We start from the raw sequence: 20,034 nt of genomic DNA, 5'->3' as shown, positions 1-20,034 counted from the left end.
CTTGTTGTCTTTGCTAGCAGCTGTTGTGCAGTTGCATTTTAACGCTACAAATGTCTTTACTATTTGCCGTTCATAGTATTTTGTACAACTAAACAACTGCATAGTAGACAATCTACTTCCTGCTCGGTGTACTTGCATGGTCATGTACATATGTGTTTTCAGGTGTGATTGTATGGACGGAGATCATTTCTGATACATAGCTACACCGGTTGCATTGTACTATGAGTATATGATATATGTTATAAACTTGTATCTTTAAAAATCCAGAGGATGTATGTATGTCATAATGATATATCCTCTTATGAGTGACACATATAGTAACATAACTCTTGATATAGGCACACATATGTCATATATATGTCATACGCCATAGTATACTAAGGCATAAAAACGTCATATTTGGTAACGTATAAAAATGTCAAAAAACGTCATGGTATAATCGGTCATAAAAACGTCATAGCATAGTTAATCATAAAAATGTCATGGTATATTAAGGCATAAAAACGACATAAAAACGTCATAGTATAGTAAAAAATTAAAATGTCATGGTGTATTAAAGCATTAAAAAGGTCACAAAAAAATCATTGTATTGTGAAGGTATAAAAAATGTCAAAAAACGTTATAGTATAGTAAGGCATAAAACTGTTAACAAATGATATTGTATGTTAAGGCATAAAAATTAAAAAAAAAAAGTCATATTATAGTAACGCATAAACATTTCAGATTATGGTAAGTCATGAAGATGTCAAAAAACGTCATGAGGTATAAAAATTTTAAATAACATTACAGTAAGGCTGGGTTTGAACCAAGAACCTACTGACTAAAAGGCAACAGTTCTAACCACTGCACCACCTCAAGAGCTAAAAGTATAATAAGCCATAAAAATGTCAAAAAAGGTCCTAGTATGATAAGGCATAAAAACATAATTGATGTCATAGTGTGGTAAAGTATAAATACGTCATAGTATATTACGGCATAGAAATGTCCAAAAAAAACGCATAAAATGTCATAGTATGATAAGGCATAAAAATGTCAATAAATGTCATAGCATAGTAAGTCATAAAAGTGTCATGATATAATAAGGTATGAATATGCAAAAAAACATTACAATATAGTAAGTTATAAAAATGTCAAAGAACGTCATAATATAGTAAAAAATAAAAATGTGATGGTATATTAAAGCATAAAAACGTAATAAAAAAAAGTCTATTTCAAAGTATAGTAAGGCATAAAAATGTGACAAAATGTCATGGTATAGCAAGGTATAAAAATTTCCAAAAAACATCATAGTATAGTAAGTTATAAAAACGTCGTAAAAATGTCTTAGTGTAGTAAGACATAAAAACGTCAGGCTTAAAGTTATGCGTAATTGAACGTGTGCTGCTGTGAGTGACAGGTTGGTGAGCGTGCACTGAAGTCTCGCCACCATGGAAGCTCCACCCTTTTGTAAATTCTTGTATTAGCCAGTACTTAGGCGGAGTCAGGTCCTGCTCTTCAGAGACCGGTGAGGTCACAGAGGCGACGTCCATCTTCATATACATTCTATGTCTCCACCTCTAATCTGATATTATCCATTGTCATCATCAAATTTAGTCCAACCCACAAGTCAAAATTGGTTCATTCTAACATGTACCCCTCGAGGACCAAATATTTCAGTGCTACTGTTGTTTTACATGTCTTCAACTGCAAAAAAAAAAACAGAAACAAAAGAGAGCACCTTTTGTGCTGTGAAACTAAGCTACAGCCTCCAGGATCTTCTGGAGTATGATTGACTATCCAGCCTGAAATTGCTGCATCTTTGTTTTCATTGAAACATCAGCAACAGGATATGGGCATGAGCTAGACTGGCTAACTAGCTACTGAAACAACAGGGAATCGTTGACTCTGTGCCGGTGGACTGTGTGTTTATGACCACAAGGAAACGTTCAACAAACATCATGTCTGCTCTATGTTGAACTGAGGTACACGAGGAACGACATGTCAGGTGTAAGCGTGGAAATGACAATAAACCAGGACCTATATCTGAATCAGCCTCCCTGCTACAGGCAGAGCCACACGAGCTGACCCCGGCATAGCACAGATAACTAGCTGTAACTACAAGTATCATCTCAGCCTGATCTCATGCTACTTCATGTTGCCAGATCCCACAATGTTAAAGAACAACTCTCCTCCAACACTCTCATGCTGACATGAAGCCTACTACACTGGCACAAAATGACACATTGACTTTGTGTATAAAATTCAGTCAAACAACCTTTACCTCAGATTTGTGTTCTTACTTCTGAACAACAAAACAAAATGTGGTCAACTATAATCATCCAGGATCCCATCAGACACTTTCTGCAATTATCCACTGTTTTTCTATTTTCCTGTGCATCAGTAAGACATCACAGGGAGAGGACAAACAGACTCTTGCCTCATGTTTCTGGCTGCAGGAGACAGCAGGTATTGTTCACAACAACAGATACATCCTGGGGCAAATCTATTTTAAAGCTGACAGTCTGCAACTTTCTCCTTAAAGAAAAAGGAAGTGCAACCCGAAACCTTGATCAGGACAAAGGCCGAGATTTATTTAATGTGTGTGTGTGTGTGTGTGTGTGTGTGTGTGTGTGTGCTTTACTTGCTCACTCACTCATACACACACACACACACACACACTCCCAACGCACACACACACACACCTCTTCACAATCAGAAATCAGCGCCTGGCTGCAGAGAGAAAAGAGAATTCATTAAACTCAGCCACCCACGCTGGGCCACAGAGTAGACGGGGGGTAGCGAGGGATGGAAGACAGGGAGGATGATGATGAGAGAGAGAGAGAGAGAGAGAGAAGGAGAGCAAAGACGGTGAGAAAAGTGGGAGTGAGAGGGAGGAAGATGAGGGAGAGGGAGAAAAAGAGCGGGGATGGAGTCCTCTTAGCAGGGGCCCATCAAATGAAGTGGATGGGAGGTCAGTTAAACAGAAAAGCTCTTTAGGAGCAAAGGGATGAGATAGGGAGGAGTAAAGAAATAACAGAACACCGGAGGAGAGAGGAGAGCATGACTATGTGTGAGAGAGGTGTTAGATAGGCTCTGCTGCTGAGGAGCAATACAAACTATTTTGTCTTGTATCACCATGTCTCGTTGAAGCATCTTGCCTCCAGCCAGCAGCACTCTGTTGCCCCTGCTCAGCAGCCAATAGGCTGCCTCGCTTCTTTTACCTAAACCTGACTGACCGCCAGTCAGATAACTTGCTCCTGGTCATCTCCCTAACCTCTGCTGCTCTGTCCTCATCCTGGGCCTAATCCACACGGCGCTAATCTGGTTAACTAGAGCTGTTTCTGAAATGAACAAAAGCCTAATCTAATTCCCACTTAGCACTAATTAAGAGATTATTGACCTCACATCCTATTATCATAATCATCGAGCTTTGGCAAACGGTCAAACAGAAACCAGAAGAAGAAAGTCAAACGGCAGGAGCAGTCAAGAGTCAGACTTTGGTGTACTGCTGAGGATTGTGTGTGTGACAACAGTGCTCACTTGGATAAGATGCAGAGATACACTGGAGGAAGAATTGTGAGGTTCCTCTATCTGCCTTTGAGAGACACACACACATGTGCGCGAACAGACAGACACACACTCTACCTTAAGCCTTTTACTGTCCAGAATGTCAGCAGCCATCTCCAGCACCACGGCCTGTCACACAGAGTGAGAGAGAGAAAGAGCGATTGTGTGTGAAGTCGTTGTGTGTATATGTGAAGTGTGTGTGTGTGTGTGTTTGAGTGTTTGAGTGTGTGTGTGTGTGTGAGCGAGAGAGAGACAGAGAAAGAAGCTGAGGGACGGAGACATGCAGGAGGGAGGGGTGTCCTTGAAAGAGGACAGAGGTGTTCTGCTGGATCTAATGTGACGGAGGAAACAACCGGAGCGCGCGTGCACACACACACACACACACACACACACACCACTGTTGCATCAATAACATTCCTTTCCAGGAAAAAAAAACCAAACATTTGTTGGGATAAATTCACATGAATCCACAATCTGTCCGACTAAATCCGTTTGTCCCGTCCAGCCCTCCACAGACCAGCCTTTTATATCACCAGTATAGGAATGAGAGAGTGAGAGCGGGGGCCGAGCCCCAGCCTGGCTCTCTGCAATGGGCCTCAGCATCATTATCATCAGCAGCGGGCCCTCTCAGATGCGCCAGCACAAGATCAAAGGAAAGCCTCTCAATCTTCTCCCCTCACTGAGGCAGCACAGAGCTGCTCTATAACTGGCATCTTGGTCCTGCGATAATCCTCCCATTGATCTACTTCACAGAGTTCAGTCTGCGCCGAGGCTTCTGGGTTGAGGGTTAAAGATGCCAAGGAATGACTGTCAGAGTTTGCAGCACTGGGTGCCAGATCTTATTAAGCCATACGCTGACCGAGCTGTACTTTACACTGTCCTTTTTTATTGAGGCAACTTGTTTTCAAGGTGCTTTGCTTATGAGGTAATGTTAATGTTTTATGAGGGCTTCTAGCATTTGCATAGATTCTACCCAGATCATCATTTAGGCTTTTATAAAGGATACAAAAATAGGTTATGTATTTAGCACAAGCAATTAAAAAGCATATCCGCTGCAACATGGGGCATGGGGTAGAGGGGCAAATTAATTCACCTTATTTTCTACTTCCTTCCTTTCCTTTGAAGTCCATGTGGGGGAGTTTAGACTGGAAGGCAGAAGCAGAGGGTGGAGGGTGAGGATGAATACAGGGGAACAATAGACCAGAGAGCCATTACCTCAGCTCTGCCACTGGGCCTCCCTCTACTCAACGTCTCCATCTACTGCAGGCTTGACGAACTGACGGCTTGTCCTGCACTGTTCTGCTGACTGGCACTGCTGAGTTGACAACATGGAAGTCTGTTGATATAATGTCTAGACATCAAAATAAAAAAAGGTAAAGTCTGCCACACAGCTGCATTTCCAAACCTGTCAAAGATTTCGTCTATGTAAACACATTTTGAGAGACAAGTGGAGCAGTTATTGATGAATGGCAGGTTTGTTGTTATTGTTAGTGGGCGCAGAGACATGAGAGAGGGATCTATCTTCTCATCAAACTCTAGGGAGGAGAGCAAATAAGCAATATTTGCCAAAATGTCAGGTGGCTGTGACTCAGGAGGTAGAGCGAGTCGCACGCTAATCGGAAGGTCAGTGGTTTGATTCCTGGCTCCTCCGGTGCGAATGTCGAAATGTCCTTGGGCAAGATACTGAACCCCAAATTGCCCTCGATGTATCATTGGTGTATGAATGTAGTTTGAATAGTCTATGAGACTAGAAAAAAGCACTATGTAGGTGCGGTCCATTTACCAAAATGTCAATTTCTTTAATATGAAGCCACATCCAGGGGATGCTTAGCTTAGCGTAAACACTTGACACAAGGAGAAGTCACTGTATAAAGCTAGGAAATAGTCCAGCACACAAACTCCACTGCTTTTTTTGTTGGTTATTCAACAAGATACAACCACATTTTGTGGTGGTGTTGGCAAATAATTGTACCTGTGGACAGAGCCAGGTGAACTGTTTCCCCCTGTTTCCAGTCTTTACGCTAGGCTAAGCTAACCAGCTGCTGACTGTAGCTCCATATTTAACAGACAGACATGAGAGGGGTGTCAATTGTCTCATCTAACTCTTGGCGAAAGAAGCAAGTAAGTGAATTTCCCAAAAAGTCAAACAATCCCATTAATCTTTTCAGTTATTCATAGTGATGAGAAGAACCATATTACATTTAAAAGGCGTGTGCTAGAGAAACAAAGAGATACAACGACAGAGCAACTGGCTGTGTTTGTAGAATCATGTTCTTTGGTCAGTGTGTTCACGTGAATTTATGGTATTTGCAGCCAACTGTGAGTGTGAGTGTGTGCGTGTGTGTGTGTGTGTGTGTGTGTGTGTGTGTGTGTGTGTGTGTGTGTGTGTGTGTGTGTGTGTGTGTGTGTGCTGGATAAGACTTATCGCATGTGTTTTTTTGCTTCATAAATACTGTAAACACTCATAGGCCAACTCACACACACGCACCTACACACATGCCTCCACCTTAACCACACTATTTTTCCAACCTTGGCGAAATGCATTGATAAGCAAGTGCACGCACACACATGCACACACACACACACACACACACATACACTGCAGTGTGAAATTGGGTCAGCAGTGGAGAGTGGGCTTTAATGCTGAGCACATACGCTCTCTAAAACTGATCTGCATATTCATGTGGGTGGCTATCAAAATGACACACACACACAAGCAGACATGCACAGATACATGCACATGCACATAAATAAGTATATGCATGCACACATAGGCCTAAACTTATCCATCCCACACACATGCCCACATGCGCTCATACATACACACACACTGACAACAAAGCACAAAGAAAATCCTGAATCTCATGGATATTGTAACTGTCAGGCAGCTACAACATTTATGTTCTACTCATTCTAATTCTTGGGCTAAAAATGAGCTTCTTCCTCTCGCAGCTACACCATGTCAATCATTTTCCTCCCTTTCCCTTTACTTTCTCTTCCTCTGTCCGCCTCTTTCTCCCACCGGCAACAGCAGTGACCATCTTTCAGAGCAGGGTGAAGTCCAGCGGATGCAGGCCGCCTAGCAGAACAGCTCTCATTACTCCCAAACTTAGGAGTGAGTCATAGCATTGTCAAAAGTCTTAGAAGTGCTCACACTCCTCTGTAAAGATATTCACGCACCAAAAACTGGAGAAAAAAAATGTAAGATCGCTCAGAATCATTCAACTGCTGAGCTTAGAGGGGAGTTGGCGAAAGACAGGCAGAGTGAAAGAGAGGTGTGAAAGAAGGAGAGGGGCAAAGGGAGGAAGATGGAGAGAGGCAGGGAGAACGAGAGGTCTCTCCCTAAGGATATACTTGTCAAAAACCCCTACTTTGCGTTTCTGACTTTTTCAGCGATGAACAACAGTTTCCTCTGACAAAGCATTTTCCTGCTTATTTGCAGACGGAGGGAGGAGACGGGGCTCAAGTTGGAACGTGAGAAACTGAAAGGATGTAACAAAGGATTCAGAGCCAGTAAGCAGATAGCTCTGAAGGCCGCTAGGGGCCGGGAAGAGGAGGGGGAAGGGTGGAGGGAAGGGGTGGTGGTGGTGGTGGTGGTGAAGGAGGTGCAGGCTGGTGGTGTCTTTTGAAGAGAGAGATGGTAGGGGGAAAGAGAAAGGAGGAGACGGAGAGAATGAGACAGAGAGTGTGTGTCTCCTGTGTATGTGTTTGGGGACCCACACAGTGAGGCCTGAGCATGTGATTTATTTCAGAATACTAATGTCTCTTTGATCTCCTCTGCTTAAAAAAAACACCCTGCTGGGATTGCGGGCACACACACGCACACACTCTAACACACACAAATGCATATATGTATTTATGTACATGCTTGCACACTCCTGTACATACCTACGAGCACACACACTCACATTAATTTCGCTGTGTCCCCTCGACTGACTGCTGAACAGGGCACATTTATGCACACACACTCATACACTCAGTCACACACACACTCCAGGGCGTCTAATCTACTTTAACTATCATCAAATCCATAGAGATCCAATTACAAAGATAGAGGGATATTTGTTTTTCTCTGTGCATCCTAAAAGACTAATTAAATTTTCATGTAAAGATGAAATTATGTGATACAACACAAATGTCTTTTCATTTTCATAATTGTAATGTAATATGTTTTAATTGGGGGTCCTGTGACTGTTTCAGCTGCAGTTGTAGAGCTGTATACATCAGTTAAATCAGTCACTTAAAAAACATAGAACTGAATGGTGATGTACTCTACTTACCTTTCTTTCTTTCATCATTCTGTCATTATTCCACGTTGGGGTCATGGGAGCTAGAACATATCCCAGCATGCACTGGGCAGAAGGCAGTCAATCAAAGAGCTATAAAAACACAAAAACAAATACAGTGACTCAAAACAGAGAATCCTCAGTTCTCGAGTTGTGTGTCTTGCACATCTGCCCTTTGCTGAACAACAAAGAAGTATAACTATATAAATATCAGAGAGACTTCATTTTGTAGGTAGCATTACAATAATAAAATCTAATCAAAGAGAATGTGTATATAAGAAAACACACATTGTACATAACCATATAAATAATGATATACAATAAAAGCCTCCACTGCAAGTCCCTTGACTTAGGAGTCTACAGCCATGCTAGCAGCTCTGTTTAGCTGTGCTTAAACGCTTCAAGCTAAATACTAATATCAGCACGCTAACATGCTCACAGTGACAAATGCTAACATGCTGATGTTTAGCAACTATAGACTAATGTTTAACACATTCACCATCTTAGTTTAGCCTGTTAGCATGCTAACATTTGCTACGCAGGAAATACAGCTGAGCCTGATGGGAATGTCATTACTATGGCGGGTATTGGTTGAGCTAACGGTTGCACTAGATGAAAAGTCAGAGGATCATCTACAGTCATTAGGATATATATTGTTTGAGTATTCTGACTGTCTGTACAATATTTCATGACATTCAGTCGTTGCTGAGACATTTCGGTTTGGACCAAAGTTGTGGAACGCCAGACAATCTGGCATTTCCATCTCTCTAAGTGCATGGCTAAAAACTGTCTTTAAAAAAAAAAATCTGATTCACTTTACCCTTTTTTCAGTATCCAAGGCTTTTTGTTGTTTGCCCTATGTTTGATGTTCCAATAACAGGAGTGCAGGACTTTTTGTTAGCCAACGCTTGCATTGTGGATATGACCTTGAAATAGTCACCAAAGAAAGTTTTTAAAAGGATCTGAAAAATAAGGGTGACATAGTCTTTGTGACAACTATTTCAAACTTTCATGGTATTTTATGTGGTTTGAAATATTTCTTGTCTTGAAAAAAGTATCAGATTAACACACAAACACTGTGATCCATGATAGATTGTAAGAAACTGCCCTTCTCACTTTGTAGATCTACTACTGCCCTACTACCAACTACTGTGACATATCTGCACTCCCTGATGTTCGGTACATCCCATGAGTTGTTTCACACCTTTTTAAGTTCACAGCGGGTTTATTTTGGTCCTGTTTTCATGCAATCTTCCCAAACAAGTCCTTTTTCAGTTACTGATTTCCCTACGTGACGCAAAGTGAGCTTGTATAAACCCCATTTGTTGTTTGTGAACTATATGTATGTACATTATATGCGTATATAAGATACCACTTGGTGTCAGATTTCTGGACCCCACTGAAAATTTACATTCAGTTGGTTGATGAACTGATATCTCGGTCTCTTCTATAATTAATTCTTGTATGATTAGGATTCAGTATAAATTGGCAGCTCTGGAAAGGAGCTGTCAAAACCGGACATTTACTGGTGACGGTGCAGAAGTTGCAGAAGTAAATAACTGAGAGATTATTGTGCTGTGAAACTGTAACTATCCTGAAAATATCTTGATGTTGTCTGCACCACGAAACACAATAGACCCAGAAATGAAATAAATGGTGCAGTGTCAATGGCTGTTGTCTAAGTTGAAATGTTTTAAGGTGTATTTCCCTTCAGCATGTCTGTCCATACTGCTCAGGCTTGAAATAGCAAGGGGTGAGTAGCTTCTCTCCTCCTGCCAGCCCCTACAGTCTCAGTTGATACATGGTATCTGTCAGAAACTCCAGCTCCTCCCCGATGAGCACCTCCAGCAGCAGCCTCCGGGAGGTCGGTGCATGCAGCTGCTGGCCAGACTCTTTAAGGTTTTCCAGCCGTCCCCTTCACAGCAAACAGCAGATGTAGCAGCTTGGTGATGCCACCTTCCATAAGGGGCTGCTGCAGGGTGGCACAAGGCACGTCTCCAGCAGGTTATGGAGTCAGATGTGGTCATACATTTGACAAAGGTATACATCATCTGACCTGCATAGATACCAGCAGCTATAGGAACCTTTCTAAAAACATTTTTAAGATTTTCATAATTTTATGATTTATTAACTTAAAGCTGCAGTAATATCAGCCTATATGTAGTTGATATTTTTATATCAACATTGGATCAAATGACTAATGTAAAGGGGATTCCTCGTAGTGACAAAGCAAGATAATTATCACCAGAATCTGCTGTTCCCCTCGACTCTATGGAGCCTTTTAGTGTCGCTCAGCTCATTGTCTTGGTTTACTGTTTTGGTTCAGTCGTTGTTTCCAGATGCAGCCAGCTGCTGATTTCAGTGAAAAAGCTCAGAAAAATTAGCAACAAGCCAGCACACACAGTTTGACACTAAAATGCAAAAGCAAAATGAGTGAATATTGGATTTCATCAGGTGGCTTCAAATAAATGCTAGTTACTTTGTGTTTCCTGGATATTTAAACAGGCAACTAATGTGTTAACACATTAGTCCTATCAGCCTGTGATAATATGTAAATTTTTTTGTTTTTCAAGTCTGCCCTCAAGTGGACATAAAAATTAATTAATGCTGCTTTTATTCACTCAAACTGCAGAAAAGATAATCACAGCCCCGTGCACACCTTTCAGTGGAGCTACCATGGAAATAATTTGTATGAAAACTGTTTTTACATTTTTGAACAGAGCACCACAAATGAGATCCTGGATCACTTAGTCAAGTTTTTTTATTTTTTTTATTTTTTTACCTTATCTCACTTGAGTTCAGGCTAGTTTTGCAAATACAAACCCGAGACAAGTACACACAGCTCCTGTTTGTGATGCTGTTGTTGGCGTCTCAATACCATGTTGGTCATATTGACTTGGTAGGTTTATCACTAGCAACCCATGTGACAGAAAGGTTTCCTCTAACACACACACACACACACACACACAGCTCTGCAGGATTCACAAGAGCCTCAAGAAAATGTAAATATCAGCTGCAGTTTCCTCAGTGAAAAGGTGGTAGTTGAACGCACTGAGTCACACAGCAGTTGTTTTGTTGCTAGGCTGTGTATCCAGGTGCTAGCGCCACCAAGCTAAGCTGTTTTTTAAAAAAAAAAAAGAAATAAACGTAAAGAAGAAACAGAGACAGCACAACAACTTTAAAATATCTCCTACCTGAGCTGAATTCATTATTGAAATCTGTCACCATCGACCTCCTTCCTCCTCAAACCAGGACAGACAGGACAAACGGTCACAACCTAACGTTTCTAAAGTCGACGCCGCCATCTTGTGGCCGCTGTGTTACTCGCACCGAGTGGGCGGGGCTACAGAGGAGGAACGTGCTCGGGCTTGTTTTGGTTTCTTTGTCCTTACTTCAGGAAGAGGGCGATAGGCGGAGATGGTCCGAGAGGAGCTGGTCCGTCGTCTCAACGACAGAGAGTATATAAACTGGCTGAAAGCAGGACGGTGTCTGCTCATACTGAAGAATGGTCTCCACCGATTCATCAGCCAGCACATGAAAAGTTTCCACGCGGATCTGCTCAATCAAAACACTGTGCTGCGGAAACAGTGTGTGACATCATGCAGACCGAGAGGGAATAAAGTGAGTCTGTTTAGTCTTACTCTCTTTTCATTCACTGCGACATAATATAGAATATCTTTAACAACATTTCCCACTTATTGTCACTCTAACGTGAATAAGCTGTAAACGTGTGTGTGTGTGTGTGTGTGTGTGTGTGTGTGTGAGTGTGTGTGTGTGTGTGTGTGTGTGTGTCTAGCTTTCTGGAACATGTATGGTGTGTGCTGAGTGGCAGAGAGTGATCATTAAACACCACAGACAACCTGATGCCACCATGAACTGGGACAACTGTTTCCCTCCAGCCTGGAGAACAGACCACTGGGAAGTGGCTAAGGTACAACACACACACACACACACACACACACACACACTGCAGTATGTACGGTACAGTATAATAGTTGTCAAAGTTTCTTTATAGTGAGCAGTGTGTTGTTGTTATTGCTTTATGAGACAAGACAGTAAAAGCTCCTTAAAGTTACTTTCCAACACTGCTCATCTATTTTAATTGCTTGTTATATTCAACCACAGTCCAAAACTCATCAATTTACTATCAAATATGACAAAGCATCAAATCCTGACATTTGAAAACATTTGGCCTATTGTCTTGTAAATTGATTAAGGCGATTCATTGATGATGATTAATGTTCTGTTAAGTGATGAATTGTTGCAGCTCTATAATTTAAAATGTATTGAAGTTACCTCTCTCTCTCTCTCTCTCTCTCTCTCTCTCTCTCTCTCTCTCTCTCTGCAGGCCTACATGCCACGAGGTCAGGGGAAAGTGAAGGGGGCAGATCAGTTTGATGCCTCCGCTCTGCTCAACCTCATCAACTACTGTGATTGTTTCCAGTCTGTGAATCCAAAGTTAGTGAGAGAGGTAAATATTCTCCTTCTCTGACCACGATGCATCTGTCTCCTAGTCGTGTCACTTTGCCCTGTACAACAACTCCCAGCAAGAGCGTAAATAAACATATTTCCAAAAATGTCAAACTATTACTTTACTAATTCATCATCAAATACTGGAGGAGGAGAACAATTAATATATAAATGATAACACTGATTTCAAAACCAACATCACAAAGAGCTGCAAATTAAAAGATGGAATGAAAAGGTCAGAAATTGTAGGAATTAATGAAATGGAGAAAAAAACACCACAGGCAGAACAAATAGTAATAATTATAAAAATATTATAATGAAATAATTATAAAAAAGTTGAGTGAAAAGCAGTTAGTAAAATAAGGGCTGTGATGTGCAGTGGACTACTGTCATTTAAACTGTAGACCTCAAGAATTCACGTGCAGTCAGTAAACCTCACAAACAGCCTAAAACAATAAGTTTGCTTCTTTTATGCCTTCATGATTAAATATTTTATACTTTTATCAGTAAAGACATTTTAAATCCCCAACTCAGTTTTTAAGAATTAGAGTGACTGAACCCAGAACCAGTGATGAAGCAGAGGAGTGTAAATACAAAACAAAGAGGTTTGTATTTTTTAAAATGTTGCAGGAGATTGATCTGTTCTTTTGTTTTTGCTTCCATCCTTCATATTAATGAATTTGAAAGTGTGTGTGTGTGTGTGTGTGTGTGTGTGTGTGTGTGTGTGTGTGGTTTCAGGTGATCCGATACAGGAATGAGTTAATGCATTCTTGTGAGATGCATATGAAAGATGAATGGATGAGATGTTATCAGATCACTCTAAGACGCTTTGTGCAGCAGTTCAGCCACGTGCCACAGATGACAACAGCTGGACAAGAGATAAATGAGGTGAGCGTGTGTGTGTGTGTGTGCGCGTGCGTGTGTGTGTGTGTGTTACTTTGCGTCACACTTTGTTTGCATGTGCGTTTCTTGTCCAGATGCTGACCGCTGATTTGTCAGTACATGTCCCTGGTTCTGACCGACTGGACTCTGCTGTATCAGATGAATTTGAGTGTGACTCTGTCCACCAATGGGAGACCAGCGCCGACTTAATCGGCCAATGGGAAGCTGAGTTGCTACAAGAGAGGCTGCAGGAGTTACTGTATGCTTCTGATGCTGCTGACGATGCTGCGACAAAGACACAGGTGCGAGGAACAAATAAAGACTTTCACTTACACGAGTAACACATAATGAATAGAAAGAAATTTGTCACATGATTTCAACTGACTCTGTCGCTTCATCAGGACACTGAGCAGCTGAGGAGGCTGGCTGGTTTCCTGCGGGCCAACGGAGACTTGGGCGAGAGGTTTTCTGCAGAGCTCCAAGCCATCAACTCACTGGAGGCCGGAGAATAAGAAGAAGGGAGAACAGAATGAGAACCATATTGAACACTACATATTTTAGTGAATACTCAAATATCTTTAAACTGTAATACAGAGCAGTATTTGAATAAAAACTTATATTTTTCTTGTATGCGCTTTGTGTTGCTTTCATGCAGAATTCAAATGTTTAAGTACAGATATTTCCATTTGACCCGGTGAAGCATTAAAAGTCTGAGTGTGTGAGAAGTGTGTGTGATTGTTCATTACAGGAGGCTTTTCCCTCTCTGTTGTTCAGGTCAGTCAAAATACTGTACCCAGGACACACCCACAACTATGTCAGCATGAGATTGAGCGGTGGGGGTTGGCTGGTTGTTTATTTGTCACAAACCACATTTAAAAGACTTTCAGTTTCCAGCAGTGTTTGTCAGCACCACATCCTGGTGGTACAAAATGTCCAAAAATCTACATATTCTCATGAAATGTTCCAGTTGAATATTAAAATGTAATTTCATATAAAAGTTTGACTAAAACCAAAACAAATGTTTACACACATGCAGGTTATCAGAAGGCAAAACAGTGGAGTGTGTGGTAGAAAAAGAAATGAGAGTTAAGTTGATTTGTGAGTATTTTTCAGTTCAATGTAAAACAGGCAGCGAAGTAAGAGGACACAAGTAAACCAAAATCACACTTTCACATTTCATTTGATAAAAATCCTTATTTGGTTCAGACAGAGAGCATTACGTGACCTGTGGCTGCATGACAGAAAAGTGTGAAAACCAGAAACGATTCACTTGTCTTTCACAGCCGTGTCTGCTGCTGCAAATCTGCTGCGCCACTTCCACCCTCCGGACGATCAGACGGTGGGTGCCTGCCTGCGAGTCAGCATGGAGCAGGAGGGGCTGCTGGTCCAGTCCATGTACTACGGGAGAATTGGAAGCGAGGCCACAGAGAGGCTGCTGGAGAGGTTTGGACATGACGGCAGCTTTCTGCTGAGAGACAGCGAGACCATGCAGGGGGCATACTGTCTGTGTGTGAGGTGAGCTGTGAGTGTGTGGTGCTACAAATGTCACTTTTCAGTTAGTTATATTTTGATTTAGTTGGATCATTCTTCATTTATCCATCATCTGTGACTAGAGTGAGCGTGTTTCACTTACAGCAACATAAGTTTATTTATATGTCATGCAGAGACAAGCTGAGAAAGTGCTGACGTGGGGCTTTCAAACAAAAACTCTTTCATATCCGTAGACCGTAAAACGTTTTTGAAGACATTTGTAAAAAACTTTTCAGTGGTTTACAGCAGCACAGACATTATCTACAACCTTAAACTTGTCTGTGATAATGTTTTGAGTAATTCTCGTACCTTGTTACAGGCACAAGCATCATATTCTTATACTTGAGATTCCTGGCAGCTTTAACTCTGTTCAATCGACAAACTGGGTAAAAAAAAAAAGAAAGAAAGAAAGTCAGAGTTTGTTAAAGCCAGTTTAAAAGGTGCTTAGCAAAGAATAAAATGAATTATAGAAAAGAAAAAATTGAACAAATCGTAGCTGGACTCTGAAACTCTTACACACTTTTATCTGAATTAAATTATATGAGACCATGACTCAAGTGCCTGTCCATGTAATGATATTAAATAAACAGCATTTCTTAAACAATTACAGTTTGCACTTGCTGGAAAATGTACAGTGTTGTGTTACTGAAGCCTCCAGAGAGGGTTTTTTTCTTTTATGTAAATATGTTTTGGGCCGTAAAAAACAGACATTCAACTCTTACTGCATCAGTTCAGCTGCAATTTCTTTTCTTTTTTTAATTTTAATGGAAAAAGAATCAGAAAGCCTTTGCAGAGAGCTTGTAAAAATGGAACTGGTATTTAGGTATAAAGGGGTTTTGAAAATTCCTCTACTGCGAAACCCATTTTACCAAATCTGAAGATTGTCCACCTCACTGAGGCAGGAAGCTGAAAACACGCAGAGTAATATATATTAAACAGACGAACAGTGCTGGAAAGTAACTAAGCATATTTACTCAAGTTCTGTGCTTAAGTGCAAATTCGAGGTACTTGTACTTGAGCATATCAACTTTATACACATGTACTTTCATTTACCCTACTGCATTGATATGACAGCTTTTATCACGAGTTACATTTCAGATTCAGATTTTAAATTTAAAACAAGTGATCATCTCATGAAAATACAGAAGATTAAACCAGTGTTTTCAACCCTTTTCCCTTGTGACCCCTCACAAAAAAACCTGTAGTGTCTAGTTTCAGATGTCTGACCTATTAACAAAGAGACGTTTCCCCTCTTGACTTCTCTCATAGTTTCATTTACATACCTGAGACTCACACTCAATATAAACGATCTTTAGATAGAAAAGAACAACAGATGAAAGCAGATAAGTGTGTGAGAACATTGTTTATTCTTCTTTCCTCTCACATTAATCATCTGAAGACCCCTCAGATTTATGCTGTGACCCTTTAGAGGGGCCCGACCCCTTGTTTGGAAACCACTGGACTAAAGTGGTAAAAACTCGCTCTACACTGACCAGCAGGAGTAAAATGCTACTCATACAGGAAAACATTTTCTGTGGCCAAATACTTTTACTTTTGATATTTAAGTACATTTTGCTGGCAATACTTCAGTAGGATTTTAAATGCAGGACTTGTACTTGTAACAGAGTATTTTCACATTTCACATATTCCTACTTAATAGTCATTTAAGAGCCGTTTTCCCACCGTCTTACAATCATTTCGTAACATTGTTAAATCGGCTTCATATACAGAATTTAGAAAGATAAACAGTTAAAGGATAATAAATAAAGTATGAAAAGACTTACTGAAATTCCAGGTGACTGTATATTGTAGATATATTGAATGAACTGAATCAGTTTGACTGCGCTCTACAAAGATTTGTAAGAAGTAAATGAGAACTTGTTTCACCTTCAGTGGTGTCGAACACAAAACTGAAATCATTTAGTCATCCTCTCTCAGATTCAGTCGTTCCACTGGAACATGTGCACACAGTTTCAGGTTTTACACATTTCACAGCAAATCATTAAAATATCAGAAATTTGTGTTTTACAGGAAAGCACCGTTTGTGCACACCTACAGGCTCGTGCACTCCACTGAGGGCTGGAGTCTTCAGGTGGGTGAACACCTGCACGCAGATCACACATGTCCACACGCACAGACAAGGTGCTTATTTGTGGTTTTTGTGTGTGTGTGTGTGTGTGTGTGTGTGTGTGTGTGTGTGTGTGTGATGATTAGATTTCAGGAGTCAGACAGCAGAGATACAGGACGGTGGAGACATTGATAGAGAACATCAGAAGGGGCACAGCCTCTGGTGTCAGGATACCCCCCCTCACAGACCCACTGGACAGAGCACAGCTACAGTACTTCAGCTCTGGAGAAGGTATGACACACACACACACACACTCACATTTACATTATATGTCAGGATATAAAGCAGTGGCGTGCTGTCAGGACGAACGAGGCAGGAAGTGACATCAAGAGTGGAGCAGGGATGACGTATTTTTGGGCCAACCCCGGTATTAGCACCACCCCGGTTCCCTCAACAAAAACATAATGGGGTTTTTAAATTGGCTTTTGGATTATTGCTGACAATAAACTCTGTGACAAACAAAAGTTCATGATACTTTTGTTCAGCACGGTTAAATCTTCACAAATGAAAACCACGTTGTGGTTTTTGAAGCCTGAATACTATAAGAAGCTGATGTTAGGCTGTAAATGAACTACACTACAGTCACTTGATCGCAGCGTCACCACCGCTAAACTTCCTTCTACAAAAACCTTTCCTCTTACAAAGATAGTAATAGTTTATAAGAGTAAACACAACAAACTGGTGACAAGTAAAACCTCTGAGTCTCATTTAGCCACTTATTAGCATCCGCCTTTTTTGATACACACAAAAAGTTTAAAAAGTCACCACCGGGGTATTTACTGATGTATTTTACGTCGTAGAATAACACGTGAAAATGTCTTGAGCTCGTGTTAAACACAGACTTTATTTGCAGGAAAACTAACCAAAAATCTGTGGATGTAACTGAAAGCGCTAAGGTGCTAAAATGCTAACGTTCAGGTTTTAGGAGTCATTCCTGCAGCTCTCTAATAGAACAACACTGAAGTGGAAGAGATATCACTCCTTGCATCTGTGTCATTGTCAGTTAATGGTAAATATTTTTTTAATGAAATTTCTTTTTTTTTTTAGATATATTTGGTCTATGCTGTTCATTTGATTTGTTTACCGTAAGTTCAAAGGGAAAATTCTTCAGCCAGGAAGGAGAGCAGCAAGGTGCAGGACAGAGACTTTCAGCACAGGAAAGACAAGTAGCACAAAATGATGAGACAGGACAGGCCCTGAATCTGAGAGAGACTCATTGAGATGTTGTTGGTTTGTGGGCGGAAGCGGAGAGGGGGCGTTCTTCGGCTCTGCTCGCCTGTCTATAAGTCACCGCACACCACTGAAATTTTCCTTTGTGTCAAATTGCAAAAACATGGTGAAAAATCTTCTAAAGTTACCGTGTGGTAGTAAAGTTAAATCTGGTCACACACACACACACACACACACACACACACACACACACACACACACACACACACACACACACGGTATATTAAGTGTGAGCTCTTTTTCAGAAAGGAAATGTGTTGTGACTCATGACCTACTCACTCAACTCTAACACAGCTCCAGCTGTCTCCTCCACAGACTTTGCCTACATGGAAATGAGCAGCAGCAGCGGCCGCAGCTCTCTGTGTTGAGGCCGTACCTTCACACCGGCAGACCACCGCCGTAAATCAGGTGGACAAACTGAAGATGAAGAGGAAGAGGAGCGCACATTTATGTGGCACATCAAGAATATGTCACATTTCTTCGGGGTTTTCCGTGTTTATTTTTATCAAACCCCTAACCCCAACCCGTGTCACGCAGAGTATCGGTTTCAAAGAATTTCACACATGGTGTTTTACCTAACAACAACTGTGAAAAAGAAGCCACTGCAGTGTATTAAACATGTCAGATTCTACTCAAGAGACCTTGAAAGTCATTGAAATGTTTTTGATTTGGTGTCATGGGAAACACTGTATTTTGTTGCTGTGGTTTCCTGTTCTCAGACCTGTGTTCTTCACATGTGATGGGTCATAACTGTGGGCTGTGTATTATGTTGGGGTAAAGAAAATATATTTTTCATAGTCGTGATCATGAACTCTGGTATGTTTTTTTCTACACAGACATTGGGTTGATGGGTTTTGGTGTCTTATATCTGCTCGTGTGCAGTATCTATACGATCTGTGTGGTTGTCTGCACGTTTGATTCATCTCACCTGAAGCGATAACGGGCTCACTGAGTCTAACAACACAGGAAATGTAGCACTGCAGATCGTACAATCTATTGTGGCACACTTAATTCACCATGTGACTTTATTACGATATCTTATATCCGAAATACAAGCTGATCTCAGGTCTCACAACAAGCTCTTAAAAGGACTGAGTTCATGTCCGTTCTCACTGCTGCTGCTGCCAAACGTTCTTTTCTTTGTTAATTGCAGTGGTTGTGTTCATTGTTGCTGTAATATTTAATTCTCTGTGATTTCTCTGTCGCCAACTGGTTCAGTTTCTTAGGCTCATTCAAGCCAGGCCTTCAATAAAAGCTAAACTTTCTATTGATAACTCGCTCTCGTTCTGTCAAGCAACAAGTATTTCAGGCTACAGTTTCATCCTTATTGGAAAATTGTGTTATTATTTATATAAAAGCAGCAACATTCAGTCTTTAAATGTTTTTTTTAACCAAAGCGCTCTGAGATTAAAATCAGGAAAATGGCTTGAGGACTTGTACAAGAGCGTAGGTTGGACCTGTATGTCTGTGAGAGGAGACCTTTATTTCTTAGTATGTATTTAAAAAGCACTTCTAATGAAGCACGCTAGTTAAAACTAACATAAAGTGTCTTAGTAACGTGTTAGGCCACCACAAGAACCAGAAGTATAAACAAACTCTACTTTTCTAAATCTCGGCTGTATCTTATTCTGGAGCGTCTGAATTCAGATGGAATAAACTGCAGCAGGAAATGAAGCTGGATCACCTGATTTTTGTGGTTTTGACTTTTTTTTTCTTGAGTCTCCCACTGACTCTTCCTGTGTCTGCGGTGGCTGGGTCTGTGTTGAGTGTAGACTTTGAAAGCTAGAGTTAGGCATTTTGGGTAATACACTTATTTGCTTTCTAGAGTTAAATGTGAAAACTGATACCATTCTCATATCTGTCGCTACAGCCATCAGCTGGTTAGCTTAGCTTAGCACGAAGAGTGGACACAGGAGCATGGCTTGTTAAAAAGCTAACAAACAAACAAAAGCTCACTCTTAA

At 40.9% G+C, this 20,034-nt stretch overlaps 2 protein-coding genes across 3 annotated transcripts; both read left to right on the top strand.

Annotated features, from left to right (window-relative positions):
- The first annotated feature begins 11,212 nt into the window (after positions 1 to 11,212).
- Positions 11,213 to 13,814, top strand: LOC111666494 (uncharacterized protein CXorf38 homolog). Its single transcript, XM_023421824.2, has 6 exons — positions 11,213 to 11,453; positions 11,629 to 11,763; positions 12,181 to 12,303; positions 13,041 to 13,190; positions 13,280 to 13,486; positions 13,586 to 13,814. The coding sequence occupies exons 1-6, from the start codon at positions 11,250 to 11,252 to the stop codon at positions 13,694 to 13,696; spliced, it is 930 nt and encodes a 309-aa protein (XP_023277592.1). The 5' UTR covers positions 11,213 to 11,249; the 3' UTR covers positions 13,697 to 13,814.
- Positions 13,815 to 14,006: 192 nt separating this feature from the next.
- On the top strand, positions 14,007 to 19,760 carry LOC111666507 (SH2 domain-containing protein 1A-like). 2 transcript variants are annotated; one of them, XM_087178152.1, is made up of 5 exons: positions 14,007 to 14,282; positions 14,468 to 14,699; positions 16,746 to 16,806; positions 16,929 to 17,073; positions 18,367 to 19,760. In XM_087178152.1, the coding sequence occupies exons 1-5, from the start codon at positions 14,264 to 14,266 to the stop codon at positions 18,438 to 18,440; spliced, it is 531 nt and encodes a 176-aa protein (XP_087034278.1). In that variant the 5' UTR covers positions 14,007 to 14,263; the 3' UTR covers positions 18,441 to 19,760. The 2 variants fall into 2 exon arrangements, with proteins under 2 accessions (XP_087034278.1, XP_023277617.1); XM_023421849.2 differs by lacking the exon at positions 14,007 to 14,282 and having other exon boundaries at positions 18,388 to 19,346.
- Positions 19,761 to 20,034: the final 274 nt, after the last annotated feature.

This window comes from Seriola lalandi, unplaced genomic scaffold (assembly GCF_002814215.2).
Source record: "Seriola lalandi dorsalis isolate HSWRI2012SDOR001 ecotype SW California unplaced genomic scaffold, Sedor1 jcf7180002054677, whole genome shotgun sequence".
In the NCBI taxonomy this organism is placed as follows: domain Eukaryota; kingdom Metazoa; phylum Chordata; class Actinopteri; order Carangiformes; family Carangidae; genus Seriola; species Seriola lalandi.
The sequence above is the reverse complement of the archived record's forward strand: the minus strand, read 5'-3'. Positions and strand labels throughout refer to the sequence as shown.

Coding starts and splice junctions, on each gene's coding strand:
- LOC111666507 (XM_087178152.1), top strand. Junction 14,700..16,745: donor GCATACTGTCTGTGTGTGAG/GTGAGCTGTGAG, acceptor TGTGTTTTACAG/GAAAGCACCGTTTGTGCACA. Junction 16,807..16,928: donor CTGAGGGCTGGAGTCTTCAG/GTGGGTGAACAC, acceptor TGTGATGATTAG/ATTTCAGGAGTCAGACAGCA.
- LOC111666494 (XM_023421824.2), top strand. CDS start 11,250: ATGGTCCGAGAGGAGCTGGTCCGTCGTCTCAACGACAGAGAGTATATA. Junction 13,191..13,279: donor CTGGACAAGAGATAAATGAG/GTGAGCGTGTGT, acceptor TTTCTTGTCCAG/ATGCTGACCGCTGATTTGTC. Junction 13,487..13,585: donor ATGCTGCGACAAAGACACAG/GTGCGAGGAACA, acceptor TCGCTTCATCAG/GACACTGAGCAGCTGAGGAG.